A 23,656-nucleotide genomic window follows, 5' to 3' on the forward strand; every position below is an offset into this window, starting at 1 on the left:
CAAGAAGCCCGCCTGAATGCAATACCCCTGGAACAAATACAGCCGGTAGCAAAGTGAATCAAAGACTTTCTTGACGGCATTACATGTAATACGTTGCCTGGGTAGCAACTCTGGCTTTCCTTACGTACATGTACTTATGGAGCCATAGGTAGTGGTTCATGCACCCTGCCAACCTGCACCATTTTAAAAGGCAGTGTGAGCTACACTGTAATGATATAGCTCAATAATTACCCGAGGAAATGTTTTGTGCTTCAACAGGGCTAGGGCCAACTAACGGCAGTCTTGGACGTCAATCCTACAAGATTTTACGTCACATACCACACACTTGAGCATGATAATTCGAGTGATTTTATATGATGTGAAAATCCCGGATTTCAAGGAAATTAATGTTCGCTCATAAACAGATATCTATTATACTAATCACATGTAGCATATGCCATCTCTTTTTCAGCTAAACGGCCTACACCTGATTGCATGTGATGAATAAGGTATGAACCCAAAAGATTTCATTATATCTATGGGGAACTCCCATAGCTACCAGGAAAAATGTGGGTAAAAATATATTAATAACTTCGGCCAATATAGTCTTGGATAATACTACGACTCGCAACAACTCCCGATAAAAGTCACCTCTAGCAAGTTCACTCTGTTTGTTATCATGGGCTAACGCCACACGATACTCTTGGTCAAGCGAAAGGGTACAACTCATCGACCGTGATAGATCGAGAAATATTTGCCGGATTTGTATCGGACCATTGGATCTATTCTTTCCGGATTCCGCGTTTTCGGCAGGATTATGGAAAATATTCAATCCACGGAAGAACTGGAACGGCAATACCGCTTGCGATCCCGATCATCGATCTCTCATTGCTATTCGATACTCCTTCTCCACTCCTCTCCAACTTTATTCTTTCCTAAAAGCGGACCGCGCAGGATCTAGAACGTGGTTAGACCATGGAAATGACATTAAAATCTGTATCAAATTCCAGGGGTGCATTCTTGTCCGCGCTTGTTGTGTCCAATCATGTAAGATCACTCGGGGGGAACCCCGATGCGACCATCTACGTCGACTCAAATCCTAGAGGTGACTTGCGGAAATGGTTTGCTTGACTTAGCCTGGTGCTATGGAATACTTGGTCTTTTAGACTAGTCGCGTGACGGTATTATACCGCCTTTAATCTGCCTTGATTTACCACAGTTCTTGGATCAAAATTCGAATTGAACGGTCTGGTTGGAGGGCCCTTGAACCCTGCTGGCTCATCGAATGCATCCAACATTTAAGCACTCAGTACTGACCTAAGCCTAAGAACGGGTCGCTTGGCGCCCCTGTTTTTGCCAGCAGAGCCGGGGACCGACCACGATACCAACATTTCAAGCCTGGCAATTAGCTGGGCAATCCGAGACCCTTAGTTCATGGTAACAAAATCCATCTTCATATGTGGGAACACATGTTTGGAGAGCCAAATTTTCTACGATTTCCCAAATATTTTCCATCTGTATTTAGGGGGAATCTGGATATTATTTATTGCATCACCAGCAATTAATCTCCACACTAGGAAGGCACCTTCGATCCACGGCACAGGAGGCACTTATCCGAATACCCTTAAGGGAAAGAAGCAAGATAAACGCCCCCACCGGCTATCGCCGTACCGCAATTGTAACATGGCGTTTAACCATTCTCTAGTTCAAATGTTCGACTTCAATGAATGCGGCACAACGCTTTATGGAACCTGAGTAAGTCAACAATATTCTGCATCATCACATAACAAATGGCCCAGTGCGTTCATCAAGCGCAAATTTCCCGACGACCTTTCTTGGCTTATTTTTGACAGTCTTTTTCTGCATTCTCTTTCCTATATAGGGAATTTAGTACTGGTCTATTTCTTAAGGCAGAAAAAGGCTATCAGCTGCTCTAATTCTGTAGAGACCGTATAGGTGCGGCGAATATCTTCCTCTCGGAAACGCGGGATTGTGGGAGCTTCGTTTTCTGCTGCTGCATGTTGCATCTCAGCCAATCTAAAGCTAACTTCATATGGTTCTTTGTCAGTTACAACTCGAGGACACGTTACATATCACAAATACCGTGTTTTGGCCCATCTGACCGCCGTCATCAACTTGCCAATGATGGTCAGACCAAGATCTTGTCTTCTCAAAAATAAACTTACCGCGCATAAATTTCTTACTCTATGAATATTGTACGCGGCCCATATCCAGTCAAAATGGTATCCCGTGACTGGAAGAGGTGTTGGTCATATATTAGAATCGTGCCCTGTTGATACAGGAAACATCTTTATTTTGTTTTGAGACTGCGTCTGATATGATTTGTTCCTGAGCCGGAAATACTCTCCCCCTCCATAATCCTAGGCTTTGAACTAGAACTGCCAGCCAAACACACCTGAAGAATATAGACAGGAAAATCTCAACCCTTCGTGACCTCTCATAACTCATTTTTGGAATGTTTGAGAAACACGGCCTAGTCTAGTGAGCGAATTATGTAAATGCAACTACAAACCGGCATTTCAACTTTACCCAAAAGCTTCGATAAACTACCAATAGCTATCTATTGATAAGCCATGCTTGGTCCTGGAGACGTATGTTGATGCAGTTGGCAGTCTGGATCGCGAGAAAGCCCATGCCCGTTCAATTCATTCATGGGAATATCTTCGAAAAACCAAGGATTCTCTCCATTTACGCCGCAATTGATGCTAAGTTTGCGGGATTTAGAATTAGGTGGTTGGAGGGTATTAGAATCTTCCAAAGGATTCTTGTGGACTCTAATGACGCAAACTTTTTTCTTCTACAGGTGAACGCAAATTCTTTCGTAGTGAAACTATAAAAGGGGAAAAAGTCCTCTTTCTATACACCTCCTCTCAGACTCAGAACACAATCAATCACTTCTACCTACTTCTATATTCACTTGATCATCCTCAACGTCCTTCATTTTTGTCTCCTCCTCTTTTGTCCGATGCAGGGCAAAAGGGGGGGATGACAATCTGTCTGGAGGTTGATGATCTAAAGTTTGAGGAAGATCCAGAAGACCTTTAGTATAGTTGTCCGTGATTCAGAAACAACTATTACTACTATCGATTCGAGTCAGTCCCAGGAACCACATCGAAGACAACTCAAAAAGAGCTTTGATTTTTGAAGCAGAAACTCTCTTAGGCACTCCCCCGTATATTTTGATCTTCTAACTCCTTTCATGTCAAGTTATTTGGGAATTGAGAAAACCAATGCGTTTCCTTCTCCTTTGGGGCTGATTTATTCTACATATTTGAATGTCAAGTTTATGATCCACCCAGCCAGGGACTACGAAAATAAATCGAATTTCAGTGCTCTCTAGGTCCAAGTAACTCCTACGCACCAACTCACCTTTCTAGTCAAGATAAATGAGAAAAGCCATATGTGAGGGCCATAGAGTTATTCGAGGCCAAACTTCCCAGAACTCATACAGACTGAGACTGTTTTATAGGCTAAACTTCCATAGATTTTATTTATAAACAAGCCTACTATTTAATTAACCGTAGTATCAATATAACTAAGCGCAAGATATTATATTAGTACAAAAACCAATTTAGCTTCATCACAGAACAGACATTAAGGATACATTATGCACATCAATGCCCACCGATCTCCCCTTGAGCTAATCTAATTACCGTCCCAAAAATCCTGCAGCCAACAATCCTCCATCGTGAATGGTAGATGATTAAAGCCACCACACTAAAACCTTATCCTTATCATTATCCTCGTCACTTCCACACTCATAATGTCCTTCAACCTGCTGCATGGACCCCACCATGCACCCCCACCCCTAAATCTCATTACGGTACACGCCCTAACGCTCATCAGTCCTCCAATCCATATAAAAGTGAGACAGTAGTCATCTCCTTACATCGTTGTACCCAGTACCACCGGCAGGGACCGACAAAGCAGGAGCGTTAAGCTGTACATCTTGATTGGCAAGATTGGGGTTAAGTCTTCTCTGACTGTCCGATCTCTCCGGATAGTATCCATCAACTCCAGCCTTCTCAGTATATCTATCATCGGTCCTACGATGACGCATACCTGCAAATCTGGAGGCTCGGGGAGTATTATCCCGGTATTGGTTCTTATTACGACTGGCAAGGTAAGCCAGAAGAAAACCTAGTGTTGCCAGGCCAAGTAGAGCTACACAGGTCCATGTGAATGCAAAGGCCTGATAGTTTTTGATTGGTCAGTGAGGAAATCAGGAGTGCACTCCGAGAGGAAATTATAGGATAAACCAGAACATACTTTGACACCCACACGTGCCTTTCTTCCTGCACGCCTAAATGCACGTTGCCCCAAAACAAAGCAAGCACTGAAAATCACTCGACATCAGCATAACCCCCTACCACGTCAACCCAAAGTCAATACCAACGCGAGGACTCACGTCATGATAGTAGCTGAGAATGTCATAAAGAATAACGTCAAGCAAGATAATGCTGCCGCCGCCAACGCTCCTATCCTTGAACAAAGTGCCAGCAGCCCCGCCAGCAATGCCATTAAAGCAAACCCTAAATCGATAATATAGAAAGAGTATAGGAATCGACTTAGGTAGAAGTAGCGATCGGGGTTATTCAGGAAGTCGCCTGGAATGTTTGTTCTTGTGTTGAAGTTGCGTTGGGGGAGGAAGGGGTTTGCGGCATTGTTATTTCGGCAGTTGAAGTTCTTGCCATCGCGTTCATCGCAGAACTACATGGGAATGAAGTGTTAGCGATAGGTGGTACATGTTTCTGTTTACTTGCGTATCTTTACTGTCCATCATTTGTTTTATAAGGAAACAAACTAACATTATACAAAGTCCAATGACATATACCGTCTGGAGCATTTGGTATACCACGAGTATCAGCTTGCAGCCAGAAAATTTGGTTCAGCGGGCGTCTATCGTATGCGCCGGCAATGATCAATAAGAATAGTAGGACTATTGTCCCAGCGAGTAGGATAATTGAAGGGATTCCAGTCCCAAGGCCTGGATTTTAAGGATCCTTAGCGGATCGATTCTTTGCAGGAGATAAGGGTATGTTTCGCGGTGGTTACATACGGTTACGAAGAGACATTATGCTTTTAGAATCCTGAAGACAAATATTGATGAAGGAAAAGATGTGTTCGGGAGGAGATTATAGAGACACTATAGTATTCATGTGGGCTATTTGGGAGCGGGCAAGTGATATAGAATCAAAAATGAGAGGCGTCCCTTGGAAAAATGCTGATGCTGGGATGACGGTAGTCAAACGCACTTTCCGCATTATCCACCAGCCAAAGTAGCTTAGGGCTGCTAATAGAGTTCATCAGTCTCCGTCTAGGCGGAAGCGAATGATGTGACGAAACCCGAGACTGGAATCCTTGCCAGCGATCCTACGTCATTCTTGGCATTTAACATCACCAAAATGGATTCTGAATGAGAAGCATCACACAAATTCGCTATGAGTACCGTTTATTCATGAGCTAAACACAAAGAATCCCATTAAACCCAAATCGCAATCCCAACCGAAACCCCTAAAACCTCCAGGGCCCCTCCGAAAATGCGCTCGGGGTCCTTACGCAGTAAAGAAAATACGCCGGTCCGCTGAAAGTTCATAGGACAATGACCAAAAAAAAAAAAAAAAAAAAAAAAAAGCCGCCGATTCGTCTATTTACTTCCGTACGGAAAGATGTCAATAGAAACACCGTTCCCTCCCCCTACCCACCCCCCCCCCCCCCTCCTTAATTTCCTCAAGAATACGACTGGCCAAGTCCCGATCCTGTAGAATATTCATCACATGAATACTGTTGGCCGTTGCTATCCCAAGACTCGCTCCTAGGTGATGAGTTTGATGTTCTTTTCTCCACAGAAGAACTCCGTTTGGAACTTGAATTAGAGGTTGTTGTAGGAGGTTGATATATTTCTGGTTGGAAATTTTCGCTTTGGAAGTGACTAGGATTGAAAGGCGAATTTCTGAACGTTGTTGTTTGGAACGGGAGAGACTGGAGAGGGGATGGCTGGAAAGCTGGTAAGTTGAACATCGAAGGACGAAAGTTCGATGGGCCCGGCTCTGTTAAAAAGTTCATATCTGATGAAGACATTTGTGGGAAATACGCTAGGGGCGTTGGTGCAAATGCCTGCTCCGGGAGGCTAGAAAGAAATGAAACTTGAAGGGGCGGCGGCGGCGGTGCTGTTGCTATCTCTCCATCCTTATATAATATGTCATAGTGACCACTAAAATTTATTCAATATCAGAGGCTATAAGAGGTTAGGAGGATTTGGTAAAACTCACGGTCTATAAAGCAACCTCAAGACAGGCGCATCAGCCGGCGTCATCATTCCTTCGGTTTCTACATCCTGAAAGCGATGCACATTGACTTCGTCTCCAGGGCTTCTATCCAAATAGAAGACCTCCACCGCAAGACTAGCAGGCAGTATCAAACAATCGATCAAAGCCATAAGCCCTACATGATCAATCTCGATTCCGTATGGCTCGACTTGCGATTCACAATAAGCCTTTACGGTTTGATCAAGAAAGGGTGCGTAATAATCCGGTCGACTTTTCATCCAGGAACTGGTGAGGAACTAGACGTGGGGATCATTTAGTACGGATGGATATTTATAAGAAGAGTATAAAATCTGACCTTGAAATGTGTGATAATAGCATTAGATAATTCATTATCGTTAAAGGCATCCACGACTGGAGAAACGTCATAAGGACGATCAATTACGGGTGAAGCAGAGATTCGATTAAATAATGTGATGGTGGCATCCACAAAATCCTCGAATATGTACGGTTCCATTCCGGCCATGGACATAAGATTGTTGAGTGAGACTATTCTAGCAAACTCCATACCGATACGGTTTGGATCACCAGTTTTGAGCAGAATCTCAAAATAGCCAAAAGCCATAGCTATTATAAAATTAGCGTTGAAACCTCAAACAATGACAAAAATTGTGAGAGAGAGGATATATATTACGCACCTCTCCACCCACAATTCCCATCTCCAAGTACTGATCGGTAAAAAGGATATTTTGGTGAAAGCGCCTGGGTCATTAGCACAACTTAAAACAAACGGGGGTTCTTGCTACTTACAACGGTCTTTCTGACAAAGATTGGGTCTGCGGCTGCATATTCGACCTCCAGAGCTTTACTTGATTTGATATCACCAATAAATGCACCCTAAACATGTTTCGATGAATTAGTAACCGAATGTTTAAAGACAGGTTGCTTAATAGTAGATAGAAACAATAAACATGAAGCTAATACTAGCTAGGAAGCGACGGACCTGGATATCCGGCTGATAATCTCTTGAGAGCTTCTCTAAACCTTGACTCCTGCCCAGGCCTGCAAGACAAGCCTTGACCTCATCGCCACCGATTACTTCTGGTTGTGAGTGTGTGGGTGAGCCCATCGGTGAGCCGTAGTGCTGTTTCGTCAATTGCTGTTGAGCTTTTATATCTCGATACTCTACTTGTTGACTCCATGTATCTAGGCCAGCAGGAAAACCGTTACTCCCGTTCAGTCCAGAGGCACCATCCATAGCTAATTGAGTTGGTGAAGAGAAGCAGAGGGATGGGCGACCAGGGTGAGTAGTGGTGATGATGATGGTGATGATGATGGGTGAAGGTATAAGAGTGAGGGTGACCGCCGGAGGAGAGTGATGGTATGCTGAAGATAAGGATGAACGATGGGAACGATTGGGGGGGGGGGGGGGGGGGGAAGAGAAGCTCGGCTGCTTATTGAGTAGTACCTGGATCTTAAGGATCTTAACTGGTTGGAGGTGGGGCCGGGGGGTCGGAGACACTAAAGGGTTTCAAGGCGGGGAGGAAGCGGAAGAGCCTCATGAAAAGTCGTACGTCAAGGGTATAGCCCAATTACAATCTCAGACTCCTCTGAATCATTATCCTCCGCCCTCCCAGATCTATGGATGGAAGTGATTGCGGACAAGAAGTAAGAGAAGGAAATAGAGTATCAGACGAGGGAGGAGACTGGGGGGGAGGGGAAGGACGAGGAGTAGGTTTAGATGGAATGGTGTTCGCTGATCGAGAATGAGCAAGAGAATATAGAAAAAGGAAGGAAACGAAGCAAGCACACGGCCGGGAAGACGACTTGACTCGCACTCTCTACTCGTAGAGTTACAGTGGCAGCGGCAGATTCACATACAGTACTGTAAAGGATGGAGGGTAGTTAATGAGAATCGGACAAGGATATTTCAGTGGTCCAGCGAGCTGTGGAGTTTAGCACAGTGATAGGTACATAGTACATGCCTCTATGCATGCTTCATCACCGCATCACTTTTTCAGCGAACCCCCGGGAGGACATACAGGGGCCTGTCACGCGATGGGCTTGAGATGTATGTAAGCAAAACCACCTGCCTATGATACTCTGCCTGCACTCTTTCATCCCATCCCATGGCGTGCACATCCATCCATCCCTTCATCGATCCATTCACCCTCCTTCAGTCCCGACGTCCCGCTGAGTGCATGATATAATAGCCGTGATGCTTGGTATTCCTGGACCGGTGGCTGAGCACCAACGAAAAGTCGACTATGTACGGTCCATAATCACAGGCAGAATAGTATGCTTGCTTGGAAGTTGGAATTTGCTGCTCCAGATAGTAGGTACTCTCGGAGTTGAGAGAGAGCAACGGGCATCGGGTATCCGCAAATGTGATATCACATATGTACGAAAACTTAAGCGAGAAAACACGTTCAATTCATAGCTGATTGCGGGGGTGCAAAAGTTGTTCTTTGGGGAAAGTTTCCACGATTGTTTCCCGCTTGTGCAGCTTTTAAAAAATTCCTTCTATGGCACTTCCTGATGCCTTCCCAAAGAAACGAGAAAGGGAACAGTTCGCAGGGTAAGACCATGGTTGTATTACTGATTATTGCTTGCGCGGTTTCTTTTGTGATGAGAGGTAAAAAAATACCTTGCGGTCACCTCCGGCGTCTACTCACTTAGCATCTGCCTTTAATCAACAGTAGCTCCTTTTCAGCACCGCAGGATGCATGTATCCATACTCTACTCCGTGAACAACACAGCAGGAAGCAGCAGACAGAGACGCCTTTCCAGTAGCAGTCGTAAGAATGTATAGAAAAAACAAAGGAAATAAGAGGAATTTATGTGTTGAAGATCCCGATAACCCCACTAAAGAGCGGTGTTCATATCGTACGTGATATTGTACCAACTACAAGGGCATTACAACATGAACTCACTGGTGCGACACTCCACCCCCATTGGCGGATCGGGGATCGAAATCCCGAGTTTTAAGCACCGGCCAGGCCGGACATGAGGTCGATGATTGTGGCTGCACTTGCGAACACGATCCTTTGGTCGTGGTGGGCATGCCTGTGAACAACCGCGCGTGGGATGGAGAGAGGACGCAGACGTTCCTCGACATACCACCCCCTTAGCACGATCCACTGTCTAGAGTTTTTCAACCGATCGCGATTTTCTATATTTACCGCTAGATATCAAGAGAATAGATTTATCATTGCATAATGGTCTTATGCAACTATAGCGTTTAACTTACGAGAGACTCCTCTGAACCTCTGTTCAGAGACAACTAACAATTTGCATTGCAATCGGCCTTCGTGGTATCTTGTAGTCTTACATGTCAATGCGGTTGTTTTGCATCTCATGCTGAGATGTACAGATACTGGACTAGGCCCTGTGTATTTATGGGAATGAAGACGAAGCCAATTAGGAGGAGCTATGTCCTAATAATTTAAATAATTTTCAAGATCATAGTCAAATGACTAGCTGCCGAATAGTAGCTTCGCCAACCCCACCCTACAAATAACTTTCTCGAGCTATCCAGGCCAGTTAGGTTCCAGAGCAAGCAAAGCTTCGACCCAGTCGCCCAGATAGGTAAGAAAGACGCCCAAGCAGAAGACACCGATAACTACCGGCGCTAGTAGTATTTTAGGCCAAGTTTCGGGTCAACGGTCATCAGTCTGTTAGCCTAAGATACTGCCAAGCTACACCTGATTGTGGTTAGCGATATGGTCGGTCATATGCCGTGAGGGCCGAGTGAGAGATGCTTGAATTAAATTACTTTCTTACCTGCCGCTTCTAATAGAGGGAACGGCGACGGCGGCGGAGAATCGGCTAGAATAGCGAATTTACATGGTTATCAGTCGCGCACACACATATCTTTGGTCCTTGGGATCGATAGATAAAAACCCCTCTGAAAGCCCGTGGGTCCATTGATTTTTCTGGTTGTCTAGGTATTGTAGCTAGCTAGCTAGCTAGCTGCTGACGCTGCTAATCAATCAATTCATTCATCAAGAGTGCAGCAACAGCAAAGAGGAGTACATAAATTACTAAACTAAAGGAATACACCCAGCGAATAACGATTTTTCTTGCTCCAAATGCGCGTGGTCGACTATTAACTGATAGAAAGATAATTGGAATAGCATGCCTACGTATACTAGAGCGGGAGGAAGGGATGTCTGCTGATCTGATGGACTCGACCTCCCCCCAGATCAGAATTATCACTCGGAAATAAACGAAATGTGGAACCATGGAAGACAATCAGCACACTCGAATAATATAACCCAAGATTTTACCACCTCGGGTTAAAATGAAATCGTACAGTTCAGGATTGAAGCGATTCACGGGGAGGGGAGGGGCATGGGCCATGGGGGGACGCCGCCTCTCTAACTCAGCCTTCTGGCTGCTTGCTTTTCTGCCGCGCGAGCGAGAAAAGAAGACTATCGCCAAAGGCAAAAAATAATAATATTAAAAATAAAATACTTCGCATAACGAAGAAATCCTGTGCGAATATTAATAATTATAAATTAATGCCCTTTTCCACAGAGAAGCAGCAGGGAAGATATGCAGGGCAGGCACAGAAACTTGACCCAGCTACCAGCGACGTGGTGGACAGTTTTGTTAGTCGCGCAAGTAGTACTGCCATGCCATCACCGAACCAATATGCATGTGAAAGGAAGTAAGGGGGTGGTAAACCTTCAATAGATGAGGGGAATTTTAGGCGACACGTTGTTAGAGAAACCGTTGCCCCGGTTTTTTTTTTTTTTTTGACTCAGCCAGCGCAATGATTGAGTTCGCCAGTGCGAGGATAGGGCGCCTTCGAGAGGGGATCAGGTCCATGGTACATGGTCCAGGCCAGCGGTCAAAGCTCATCATGTGATATCACTCGGTCCTGAGGCAGTCTAATAGTAAATTTAGACGGCGATCACCCGTGGGGGTTTCACGGGGATATCCCCAGTTTGTTGATTTCAGATATATCATGATCAGGAATGTTTCCCACTACGATCTTGACAAAAAAAAATTTTTTGAAAAAATAACGTCACGAGGTTCATTCCTGGAATTCGATGAGCCTTCAGAAGCTTGTATGTACATGATGTATACAGGCCTCCACTAAGAGCCTACACCGGATTTCGCTAGTGTATACTGTTTTCAGCGTATTCCCTTTAGGCCTTAACCCACCCACCAGGAACCAGCGGATGATAGGCTTCTGCAAGAAGATCGACAGCTGTGAATCGAGGGATAACATCTCGCAGTAGATTTGTCATATTTCGCAGGCCAAAAAAAAGAAGGAAAGTACGATTTAGAATCGATTTACCTTACATCAAAACCTACGTATCACAATGCAATCATATCTGGCCGGTGAGCATAAGAAAGGGCTGCAGATACGAGACCCGCGGGGAATGGAAGACCGGAGGAATAAAAAACTTGATTGGTTCTATTCGCTGTTGATACCCTTTCTCAACGTCCCCAGTGACGAACATATCTGAGGCTGGGATGCGGGGAGTTCCTAAAATATAGCTAAGTGTGTTCTCAGGTGAGCGGCACAAAATTGCAAGCAATTTAATTGGGCTAGAAGCATTGAGGATGGCTGCACGTAACCGATGTGTGCTTAACAAGATAAGTATTAAATGGAGAGGAAAAAAATCACATTTTGAAAAGCGAAAAGTATAGAAGAGGGGGCGTTGTGATGGTGTTGTTGATTCTTCATGTGGCCAGTATGGCGTCTTAAGGATTTGTGCAATCGGGACTGTTCCTTGGAGCCTCGAGACTTGGCGCTTGACTTCATTGGTTGGAAGGACCTCAGCTTGGGGCATTATGTATGATGCGGTGGGAAGTGACTTTATAAGAAGCCACAATAAGATTTTGATTCAAACTTTGACCTCAAGACGAACCGATCAGAAATGTTTCTGAGTTGAGATTCAACAAAACATCTGTATTTTGACAGACTCAGTTGTGCCTGCATGCGTGCAAGGCTAATTAAGCTTTCAGCCTCAATTACAGCTTTATGTGATGCAGGAGCGGCCCGATCCCCGGTCGGGAAGAGAATTTAACTCTAATTCTTTGGCCTGATTTTGAATTTTTCCCTAGGGTCTTATAGAAGGCTCAGAACGAAACATCGTCGGTGAAGGGGATGGGAGTCATACGACATCACTCGGAATGATTTCTGGTGCATTTTTGTTTGTCATGCAAAGTGCTGGAAGGAACTCTTACCCGGTTAGGTTGTTGGAAATCTTGGAGGAGCTTACCACCCCATAAGTTGAGATTGAAAGATTATTGGCTGGTTCAAACAACCGAGTGATACAACATGACGCGGTGTCACGGGCTTAACTTATGATCAGTTCCTAACTGTTACGATGATAATGACTGTATTATTCACGAGCTGAACTAAACTAATCAAACCTGGTTACAATCCCAGTCGGAAAAAGTGGAGGTATGGTACGTAGTCACGCAATTTGACGTGTCGTTTCTTGTCGTTAAGAATTAATAATTTAGTTTCATTTGACACCGAGCTTTATTATTTCTGTCGTTAATATGAACCTTGCTTTTCTAATATCATATTTTTTTCCCCAGAAAAACAGAAACAATGAGGTCTAGAAATCCACCTAATAGGTGCCCGCCTGCACCTCCGATTTCTCCATAATCGCCGTACCAGACGAACTGTGCACCTACACGTCAGCTAACCCCTCCAAATACCCCACAACGGCATACATCCCCCGAAAAGATCTAGAATAACTTACGTTCCGATCCTCTCCGCCCCAGCCTGCAGCATCCCCAAGCATTTTTCAAACGTCCTGACACCCGCCGATGCCTTAACCTTAACGCCCTGCTTATATGCAATAGTCTTCTTCATGAGTCTAACATCGGCCGCCGAAGCCGCCCCTCCACTGAAGCCCGTACACGTCTTCACAAACTTTGCACCAGCCTCTGCCGCAATGAACGATCCCGCGATCTTCTCTTCAGCTGATAAGAATACAGTTTCAATGATGACCTTGACAATAGCGTGGTTAGACGCGGCTTTTACCACCGCGTGAATGTCGTCATAGTAGGCACCGTACTGCTTAGACTTGAGAAGGCCGATATTGATGACCATGTCGATTTCCTTTGCACCATTCTTGCAGGCATCCTCCGTTTCCCTGCGGAGGTTAGTTCTTTGGTTATTGCATATGATAGGTTACTAGTCTATCAAACGAAAAACCAGTACTACTGACCATGCTTTCGCCTGAGAAGTCATGGCGCCTAGCGGGAACCCTACGACCACGCAAGGGACGCATTTGGAATCCTTGAGTCGGTCTGCGACTTGCTTGACATTGGCTCCGTTCACGCAGCATGACTATCAATCCAACATCACCCATCCTCGTGTGATCGGATGGTCCACACGTCAGTTTGGCGCAACCCTCAGGGAAGGTTTTGAAAGAAAGAAAAAAAAACAATAAACATGGGTATGTATGAGAAAAAAAGGAAGGAGGAAAAAAATAAAATAAAAAACATCCATAGCACTAAGGAAAAGCAAAATGAGTAATGTTGTAGATCAAAAGAAAACATGAGAAACAGGAATAAAGTATGTAGTGCACACAGAACACACAGCACATATAGTGACAGCAACTGACAACGAATGAGTGCTCATCTAAGAAAGGCGGCCAAATACTTTAAAACTATACTTCACAGCCTCATCACAAAGCTTATCGACTTGGTCCGGTGTAGCATCAGGCTTCAAGAGCGTGTGATCAATCGTAAGAGCAAAGCTCTTATCCGCTGTCGATATTTCCGGTGCGTAGTTTGTTGTGCTAGTGTCGGCCAACACCTCGTCAATCTTGGCCTGAACTGCGGCTTCCCACTCTTCGGTTGTCCGAGACATTCTTCGTCTGAATATATTTTTTGTGGACAGGTGATTTGGTTTCTCAGTAAAACTTGTCTTAGGGCACCAGCTTTGGGAAGAAGGAAAATAATACAGCGGTAGTAAAAAAGGAGCGTGCAGAGCCGCCTCTTATTTACATGCATGGAACACAAAGTTCCCCGCAGCGGGGGGAACATCCAGAAGCTTGGCCGGCGTCGGCAGTCTCCGGTTGGCCGCCTCGGCGGCCCCCTAACTTAAGACGTCGGTATTCTCCACACTTTGAGCTTGCGGATAAAATAGTAATGTATTATGAGTACCCTTGAAACCCCCAGAAAGAGAGAAAGAAAGAAAGAAAGAAAGAAAGAAAGAAAAAAGAAGTGTAACTAGAGAAGACAGAGAAAAACAAAACATTGATCCGTTCGTGACAATCATTCGTAAAAGTTCGTTAAGACCTAGTAGAAGGACGACGTGTAGGAGAGAGATAAGCTAGAAGAGAGACAATGCTTCGATACCCCACAAAAGTGAGATATAAAAGGAAAAAGGAAATGGAAGAACGAAAGAAAAGGATCCCAATGTACTCCAGAGCCGTACTTTTCTCTAGCCAGCACTACTACGAGGATAAAGGGATCATTGATACATTCCTGACAGCTGTTTCCCCTTCCAAATTGGAAATCATAAAAATAATGCTTTTTTAAACATAAGATTTTTCAACCCGGGATTGCCACCTCAATCATCATGGTCTCCTCGCAATGACAAATACACTTCATGATGAACCACAATTAGTACTACTGCTACTACTACCACTACCATGTCTTCAAGAACGGGTCAAACCAGGGTACCAAATAAACAAACATACCTTGGCTCGTAATGTTTTTCTGGGCCCTTTTCCTGATATATCGTACCAGTGTCATCCCACACCCAACGCATGCTCAAAAAGGCAACAATGAACCTCCCAATGCCGGTAATTGTCCTCTGCCATGGTTTCGAGGCCACTTTCCAGACCTTTTCCTCCACCTCGACGAACCCGGCATCAATAAGCTGCTGTTTGATCCAACAAGCTATATTCGAATTCCCGAATGCAGAACCAGTCACCATGTTACCGGGGGTCCCACTTATCGCCTTTTCATTCTCGTCTGCGGTGGATACAGAACATATGCGAGACGACGATGTTGGCCCGTTCTCCACAACCTCGATCCAACCGCCCGGTTTGGTCTGTCTGCAACAATGCGCATTTTGGTAAGTCCAGTCGAGCCAAAGTTTAAACACAGTGGGGAAAGGCCTCAGAATGTGAGATGGAGAGGGGGAGAAGAAGGGGAAACGAAAAAGGTTGGGAGGGGTGTGTACTCGAAAGCCAGGCGAAACATTCGGGCCCCATCACACATCCCAGCAGTACTCTGATAGCGGATATGGATGAAGTCGAATTGCTTTCGTGGGGCGTCGGTGACCTCTACGTCCGGTGCATGTTGTTCTGCGCCAATACCGGGATGAACCCTATCCCGTTCGGAAATATATCTTTGATTAGCGGACGTGCAAAACAGTGAGAAAGTGAAGGAGGGATGGCCGGCGCTCCGCGCCCCCCTCCACCCCTCTACAATTCCACCCCGCGTTTGATATCCATTCGATCTGATCCACAACGGTACCTTTCAAATTCTCCAGGATTGTATGGATTCCCGACGACTTCAGCTGAGATCGACTTCCTTCCCGCAGTCGGTCAGCATAGGGCTTCTTCTAGAAACTCCATAGAAAGCCAGTACTCGCGACAACAACAACGAACAAGGAAAATTGGATTAACAGTAATAATAATAATAAAAAAGAAGCTTACTCTGTGATGCCAAGTGCCCAAATGTCTGTTTCAATATCCGTATCCAACAGGGACTATTCTCGAATAACCACTTTCTTCAGAATCGACATTCCAGAATTCGAAACCCGAATCACATGTTGCAATTGTAGGGTATGTTGTTTCGAACATCCTCAAAAAACAGAAAACGGATTGGACAAAAAAGCAGAGAGATGAACCGGGGGTTTGGAAAAATAAGCAGCAATAAACTTACGGATGACTCTACTTCGGTTTTCTCCCTTGCCGTACTCATTGTCATGGAACCCAAACAGACCAAGCTTATTGAAACAACAACAGAGGTAGGTAATATTTCTTTGCGTCCGTCGAACGAGGTCGAAAAGAGACGATGTGGAATTGAAGCTTGAAGCAGGAACACAGGAGAGACTCCTGCCAGCGCATAAGTAGTCCACGCTGGCACTCTATGGGTCAGATCAGTGCCCTATTCTTCACCCTGTCTTGTCCCTGTCCCCACCCTCCTGTTTTTAAAAAAAAATTCTCGGTCCCAGCTCTCCGGCCTTTGATTGAAACAACGGGCCCGGGGAAACTGTGCAGGAGAGCTGCTGCTTGCTCAAGAATTTTTTTTTTTGGTTTCTCCGTTGCGTTTCTCTGCTTCTAGTCTTTCTTTCTTTCCGTAAAAAAAAAGACCCTCCACCACATACATACGTCAAAGACAACGCCCAAAATAATATTCACCCCCCCATTCAAAGAACCCCGCCTTCTATGATGATCCAGATCCTCACTCATCACCTCTCTAATCTCAGCGAACTAACTTTCCGCTAGGGTTGGATCAAAAAGGGCCTGCAGTAGATAATTAAATTGTACTTTAGCCCAAGCCCGTCCTGGGCCCCTTTGGTCGCCCGTCGCCAGCCTCGTTCATGGTTCGACGTGCATACATGTAGTTCAGCACACGCGAAACCTCATGTTTGCAACCCAACCTCCCCAGCTGGTTATGGAAGTGAAGCGTCATGACATAAAACCATTTACCAGCGCCAGCCAATGGCAGCGCAGACAACCACATTGCAAAACCACACCCAATCCAACCCTACCCTACCCGCTTCCACTATATCGCGAGCACGCAGGCCAGGGCGAAGGCGTGAAGAGGAACAGCTAGACAGCTGGACGGACAGACAGAGAGACGGACCTAGACTGTGCTCATTTGTAACTGGTGCAACTGCATGGGGTTCGCTCGTTAAGTTCTCCGCCCATCACTCGGTGCGTGCTGCCTGCGCTGCTGTTCACATCATGTCATGGACGACAACGACCGATCAACCCGTCGACTCGACGACGTCTGGCTTCCAATTCGCCGACCCGGTACTTTGTTCCCAGATATCGGAAGTAACAGCACCCCCAAAGGCAAATTGTTTCGTGAGGGTGGTGGGATTGATTGATTGCTCTTGCTTCTACACCTCTGCTTGCTGACTGTATGTATGTATGTATGTACGTACCGGCCTACATGGAACTTACCTACCCTTAGCATACCCCATGGGTAAAGAAAGGAGGGAAAAAAACAAAATCTCACAGTCCGGCATATATCTGCAGAATATAAACTACATGCCCACGCTATCTATTGGTTGGTGGAAGAGGGGGATTAATTCTAGCTGTGCTTAAGTTTTTCCTTCCGTCTGCGGTGCATATCAACCTCTTTACCTTACCTGCCCTGTCCTTGCAATCAATCAATAGTTTTCTTTTGACAACAGCTATGCTATGTAGCTAGCTTTCTCGACAACATTATCATCATCATCATCATAAAGGACGTAGGTAGGCACAATCCAAGTCGCCGTGGCCAATATGCTATATCTTGCAGGAATCGCATAAGCCGTGCTTAATCGGAGCGACTCCGGAGAGGGTCGGATTGAACGATTGAATAATATGCAATGAATAAAAGCCTTCTTCCATGCGTGATCAATCGAATGCCGACCACGAGAAAGAAACAGCCAGCAGGAGGAGAAAAATGAATCCCGTAACCTCATTGTGCCGGTATCAACGGACAAACAGCTAGTTAGCTGCTGCTGCTGCTGTGTTTACCATATCCGTTCCACCATCTCTCGGACAAACCAAACTGCTGTAGAACACCCTCCAAACTAAGTACTCTATCTACATAACACAACCCACTATCCTTCTATGCCCCAAAACCTTCCTCCCGCTCGCCAGCCACTGACGTGGAAGAGGGCAAAAAAAATCCCAATTGCAATGCCGCACCCTGATTCGCTGCACCCCGCGCTCACTCTTGGTCTTGGTTGTAACTATTATATTTTGCATGGAATCACAGTGCACAATTTTCGGGTTCCAGCCGTGTCGACTGCACTGACGTGTCAGTGCATCGAATTCAATCCCACATCCACCACTGCACTCACTGGGTAAAATCGAATAAAATAAAATAAAAAAGAGTGGAGGGAAACGTAAGGTAAAAGGCAGAGTAGGTATAGCCCTTTTTGATTGGCCTTTGATCCCTATTAGAAGATAGGGAAATTAGAGGCAATTGCAAAGGAATTTTCATTTCTCCCCGGAACATCTAGCTTTCTCCTCGGACGTTTTGGGCTTTTTGTTTGTTTCCTTCACGTATTCCCAGGCCGACTCAATGTAGGTACGAATGGAGGGGGGTGCGTGAGTGAGGTTGGGGGTGATGTGAAAAGTCACACTGGTGATCATTCCCCGTTCCCTCTCTCCAACAATTTGCCGGCCGTGGGGCGGTGCCGGTAGTCTCAGATCAAAGAACCCCACAGTGCACAAATCAAATCATATCAAGCAACAAATCATATCAAAAAAATAAATTTACAACAGAACGAGCACCCCCAATTAGAAGAGAGAGGAGATTATTGCCCATTTCTTGCGCCGGAGTACAAATAGAAGCCTACTAGTTAACATTCGAACCACACATCCCGGACGACACACAGACAGAGTAGAGTTTAGGTAGGCAAGCAAGTCAAAGCAAGGAGAAGAACAACGCCGACTAGCTAGCCCCCATACCCCTTCCTTCCTCCCGCCCTATGATATCTATCCCTTCCTTATACCTTCGCTACCACCGAACTAACCTCGACCGCCAAGCGCGGGGGACAATCTACTGATTGTAGTTCCTAGCCATGCTCTGGCAAGCTTTCTGTTTACACCCCATCACGCATTAGCGACCCAATCACCGCTCCCCGGAAGATGGGAGCTACATACCAATTGATCCAGATACCAGCTGCAGATCTGCATGTTTCCCTGGTTCTCGTCAAGACACTTTGTGAAGCTCCTCGCATCGGCCTCGCACGACGGCGCGCCCCACGAGCTGTTTGATGCAGACTGGGCCTGAACGGGCTCGGCCGCGGCAGCGGGGGCCTCAGCGGGCGATGAGCCGCCGAACTGGATAGCGCCATTGGTCAGCACAACTTCATGCAGGTTCAATCCGGCGGGATGAAAAAATATATGGGCAGTGCGAAAAAAAAACCTACCATTCCGCTGATACCAGCACCGAGCATGTGGCCGACAGTGGATCCGACAGCGACACCGGCAGCGGTGGAAGCCATCTATAATTCCCATATCGAAATGTTAGCGGGGGAGCGCCATTACCACCATATCTTCCTCCTCTAGGGGTTTTCAGATACTGACCTGGCCGAACAATCCGGGGCTCTGCTGGGCCGGAGCCTGAGCCTGCTGGACAGCAGGTGGCGCGGCCTGGGGAACCTTTGCGGGGACCGAGGCAGTAGATGCCTGGCGGGTTTGTTGAGGAGCCGGGGCCGGACGCCTGACAGGGGCGGCAGTAGGACGGGCACCACCACGAGAACGAGCCATTTGTGATATTAGTTTTTGGGAGGTGAGGAAAAGTGAATGGAAGTGTGTTTGAAACGACAGAAGACGAAGATCTGTGATGCAGGTGAGAATGGAGAATGAAGGTTGGTAGATGGCGGTTATCGTGGTGGGGGGGGAGCGGAAGTTTTTACAGGGTCCGTGGAAGGTTCGATTTCTGAGCCCACGTTTCGCCAAGCCTTGTCCACGTGATTAGGGCCGAAATTATTAGAAGGTTCGGGGGCGAAGGGATGGGATTGGTAAAGGCCCCTAGATGAGACGAGGATCCTAGTAAAGAAATGTTTTTTTCTGGCCCAGTCTCGATCATACAAAAGTTTTTGACGAGTGGCGGTGGCCCACTGACGTAGACTATGCCATCTGAAAAAAGTGTCAATTCGAAAATGAAAAAAATAACCTACCTATAAACATATTAAGTTCAGCTCTTATGGGTCAGGGAAAAAAAAACCAAATGACCCAAAACAGGGAATCAATGAATCTGCGATTGATGACCGAACATGCTTGAGATATGGAAATGATAGAAGGAACAAGTAAATTTCCAGAAATCCAAATCTACCCCAGCCCATCCATTGAATGCAGTAAACATCTGCAGGGTCCAAATATGCTAGTCTGTGAATAGCAGCTGGATTAACAGCCACGGTAAAGGCTGGTCATGGATGCGCCGTAAATGTGGACTATGTATCATTGACACCCTATTCGCATTGACAGTTAACATCTAGCTATGCGCGATTGGACAACGGAATCTAGATGGAGTGGGTCGCCTATGCGCGATGATACAGCGCGAAAGGACAGTGCAGTCCTAATTGTAACATATTCAAAAATGTTAATTATATGGCGGTAACGAGATACCTGCCCCTAGTAGCTACATTTAGTGATCCGAAGTCACTACACTATCTTGTTGGAAAGGGCGATGAGTAGCAGTCGTTCCCTACCATAAATTATTTGATCAATCTGCGGACTTTAAGGTATTTATAGATATAAGAACCCAACTTAGCTGCCACATAATCATTCAATATACGGGTATTAAGGTGCTTGGAATGCTTTGTAAAGTGTTTGTATTTAATATAGTCGAATCTCCCATGGCCACAAGGGAATGAGTTCCTAGGCCTTATTAGGCTTCATAGCTCATCACCCTGACTATAAAGGGTAGACGCTCTCTCTGTAAAGGTTACTAGCACCCTAGTGCTGTCCCAAGTGTGTCCTCATATAGAGACTGGAATGTGTCGAGAATATGCTTGTATCAAATTAACGCCATATCCGTCTAATACATGCCAATAAGCTAGCGATATCCCATGCTTCGATCAGGTCTCCGCTGTAGAGCCCAAGTGATATATCCATCATTCCCTATTCATATGAGATGACTTTTTTCGAGGACCAGAGACCTTAATCACGTTCAATCTACCAATTGTGCAAATCCCCCTTCTCGATTATATATACCACGTAGCCAACTACATAATGTTGAACTATCGGTTATTAGCTCGGTCAGGAGCGAGTGTGGGGAGCAAATCGAATTAAGAGGGCCTCACATGATATGAGCATGTAGTAAAGTCTTCGAAATCAGCTCCTCTCCTGTCCAGCTGTCTTCATCTTTCCTATCTTTCATCACATAACCAGCTATATCGAGTCTACAAATAAATACCGACACTATCAAGCCCATCATACATGTCTCTAGATCTGTGTCTGCCAAAGAGTTAATGAGTGATGACCCACGTCAGAAAATTAGAAAGTGTCCCTTTCCCTTCACCCTCCCAATGCCTTGATGTAAGGTGGTCTTAACAACGATATCAACAATCTAGCCGAACTAGACGTGTCATCTTTCTACGTATAATTAGATGGACTTTCATCCTCCTTCGTCATGCATGAACCATCCATCCTATTTCCTACATATATTGACTCTTCACACTTGAAATGTGGGTAGTCCGGCTTATAACGGACAGGCCTAGGGCCAATGATCAAAACATGCATTATCACATCCACAGTGCCAATGGTCCTTTTTGAGATTGGAGCTAGCTAACTATTATTGCAGCTACTATTAGTTATTCTCTGCAAGAAGATTATACATGGACTATGCCGATCATGAGAAGCTACTGTGCAGCACACAGTGCGTTACAAGTAACATACAGTTCAACTCTTGATCACCGGAGCTAGAAGCGCACACAATTCCCCTCTCAACGCCGAGAAAGAGGAGCGGGAATCTATATATATACCTATATACGAACAGAAACAGGAAAGAAAAGAAAAAGAACGCTCCTACTATACATCTATACACAGAGAGAGAGGAAACCATCAGCTAATCCACAAACGGCAGCGCTCTCTTCTCCCTCCCCTGTATAATCTTTCCCCTCCCCTTCACCACCGCACACATCAACGCATTCAACGTAAACGGCACTCCCAGCTCCCTCGCCCTTCTTACCACCCACCCATTAATATAGTCCACCTCTGTCTGCTTCCCGGCCCTCACATCCTGCACCATACTACTCCAATTCTCCCCCGTTGCTCTCGCCACCCTTATAACAACATCATACAGCCTCTCCGCCGCAAACCTGGTCTCCCTACCAGCCACACCAGCAAGCTCCGGCAGCGCGCACAACACTGCACTCACCTCCTGCAGCAGCAGCCGCATCGTCAGAGTGACATGGAAGTTCTCCAGGAGCTCCCCATTCCGGCAGTCGTACATCACAGTAAGAGGATTTATGACGGCGTTTACGGCCAGCTTCTCGGCCTGTATCGATAGAAGCTCGTGCAACGGCACATGTTCCGCACACAGCAACGGACACTCCAGCAGTGTTGAGATCAAATACTCCGTCGTGCTCGTTAGGTCCTCCAACGGTGGCGGGGTCGGCGCCGGCGCAGGCGTAAACCACGATATCCCGTTGCCGGCCTGGGAGGCAAGGACTTCGGCGTCGGAAGGGACGTAGCCCAGCTGTATTGAACCGATGCCCTTCTGGACGACTACGAATGGGCCCTTGGGGTATGCACCATGTGTCGTAATCCCCGCCACAAAACACGGACGTGTGGCCGGGTCCGGGAATACCGTATCCTTCAGCTCATCGATGATTCCCATCCCATTCTGGAGGACAAGGACGGTAGACTCGGATGTGAGGCGGTTTGACAGTGGCCGTAGTGCTGCGGCGGTCTGGTGGGCTTTTGTAGTGATGATGAGGTTGTGGATTACTGTTTCTGTCTGGCCAGTGGGTGGGGTTACGACCTCTGTGTTGAAGCCTGTTGCGGAGGTGGGTTCTGTGTGCGGGCGGTAGAGACGAATGAGGGAGCCGGTGCGGGTGAAGTTACTGAGTGAGGTGTAGTTCTGCAGGAGGAGGGTAACGGGCGGCGGGGATGCGAGGGTGCGCAGGGAGTGGGCGAGGATTGAGCCGATGTTGCCAGTGCCGAGGATATGGATACGGGAGCGGGGGTCGATGTGTATGTAGGCGGGTGGCGGGGGTGGGGGAGGAGGAGGATGCGCGGAGGTGTACGGAGCGGAGGTGTAGGGTTGGGCGGGCGGCGAGTAGTGTGTCAATTCTTCCTCCCCCGCCGCCGCCGTCGCTGCCCGTGTTTCTTCCTCTCCTCCGCCGGGCTGCGGTTCGTGTGGTGGGCTCTGTTCTTGTGCGGTGGTGGTGGTCAGGTATCTCGACATGGTCGGTGTCAGTATCAGTGCTGGTGGTGTCGGTGTAGGTTTCGGTATCCTTATTGGTATCGCACCTCTTCCCCGGACAAGACACTTTGGTAATCGTAGTACCATAGTCTGCAGCGGCGATTGGGAGGGGGGATATCTGGGTATCAATTAATCAATTCAATGCTCCGTCCATCCATCAGAAAGAAGGCGGAGAAGAAAGAGTGCAAGCGCAGGGCAGGGCTGAGCGGGCTAGCAATTGCTGACCGGCAACATGTCGAAACGGTGATTGACGTCTGTCTATATAACCCGCTAGCTTGGGTGAGTTATGC

The 23,656-nt window shown here is 46.4% G+C and overlaps 6 protein-coding genes across 6 annotated transcripts; all 6 read right to left on the minus strand.

The window, feature by feature from the left end:
* Positions 1-3,808: 3,808 nt before the first annotated feature.
* LAJ45_06716 (uncharacterized protein) lies at positions 3,809-5,075 on the minus strand (the record flags this gene model as incomplete). Its single annotated transcript, XM_046116278.1, has 8 exons — positions 3,809-3,832; positions 3,890-3,983; positions 4,063-4,070; positions 4,169-4,192; positions 4,270-4,336; positions 4,409-4,710; positions 4,809-4,987; positions 5,060-5,075. The coding sequence occupies 8 exons, from the start codon at positions 5,073-5,075 to the stop codon at positions 3,809-3,811; spliced, it is 714 nt and encodes a 237-aa protein (XP_045970481.1).
* A 655-nt stretch (positions 5,076-5,730) lies between these two features.
* LAJ45_06717 (uncharacterized protein) lies at positions 5,731-7,524 on the minus strand (the record flags this gene model as incomplete). The annotated part of the gene is made up of 6 exons (XM_046116279.1): positions 5,731-6,214; positions 6,273-6,565; positions 6,625-6,893; positions 6,965-7,028; positions 7,077-7,163; positions 7,270-7,524. The coding sequence occupies 6 exons, from the start codon at positions 7,522-7,524 to the stop codon at positions 5,731-5,733; spliced, it is 1,452 nt and encodes a 483-aa protein (XP_045970482.1).
* A 5,338-nt stretch (positions 7,525-12,862) lies between these two features.
* Positions 12,863-14,115, minus strand: LAJ45_06718 (uncharacterized protein; the record flags this gene model as incomplete). The annotated part of the gene is made up of 4 exons (XM_046116280.1): positions 12,863-12,917; positions 12,998-13,393; positions 13,469-13,590; positions 13,906-14,115. The coding sequence occupies 4 exons, from the start codon at positions 14,113-14,115 to the stop codon at positions 12,863-12,865; spliced, it is 783 nt and encodes a 260-aa protein (XP_045970483.1).
* A 712-nt stretch (positions 14,116-14,827) lies between these two features.
* LAJ45_06719 (uncharacterized protein) lies at positions 14,828-16,184 on the minus strand (the record flags this gene model as incomplete). Its single annotated transcript, XM_046116281.1, has 6 exons — positions 14,828-14,855; positions 14,951-15,310; positions 15,439-15,585; positions 15,735-15,791; positions 15,917-15,969; positions 16,146-16,184. 6 exons carry the CDS (start codon positions 16,182-16,184, stop codon positions 14,828-14,830), a joined length of 684 nt encoding a protein of 227 aa, XP_045970484.1.
* Positions 16,185-18,989: 2,805 nt separating this feature from the next.
* LAJ45_06720 (uncharacterized protein) lies at positions 18,990-19,702 on the minus strand (the record flags this gene model as incomplete). The annotated part of the gene is made up of 4 exons (XM_046116282.1): positions 18,990-19,028; positions 19,094-19,273; positions 19,363-19,437; positions 19,520-19,702. The coding sequence occupies 4 exons, from the start codon at positions 19,700-19,702 to the stop codon at positions 18,990-18,992; spliced, it is 477 nt and encodes a 158-aa protein (XP_045970485.1).
* Positions 19,703-22,004: 2,302 nt separating this feature from the next.
* LAJ45_06721 (uncharacterized protein) lies at positions 22,005-23,348 on the minus strand (the record flags this gene model as incomplete). The annotated part of the gene is made up of 1 exon (XM_046116283.1): positions 22,005-23,348. The coding sequence occupies one exon, from the start codon at positions 23,346-23,348 to the stop codon at positions 22,005-22,007; it is 1,344 nt and encodes a 447-aa protein (XP_045970486.1).
* Between the last annotated feature and the right edge of the window lie 308 nt (positions 23,349-23,656).

The sequence above is a fragment of the Morchella importuna genome (assembly GCF_003444635.1).
Source record: "Morchella importuna strain M04M26 chromosome Unknown Morimp01GS020, whole genome shotgun sequence".
Classification (NCBI taxonomy): domain Eukaryota; kingdom Fungi; phylum Ascomycota; class Pezizomycetes; order Pezizales; family Morchellaceae; genus Morchella; species Morchella importuna.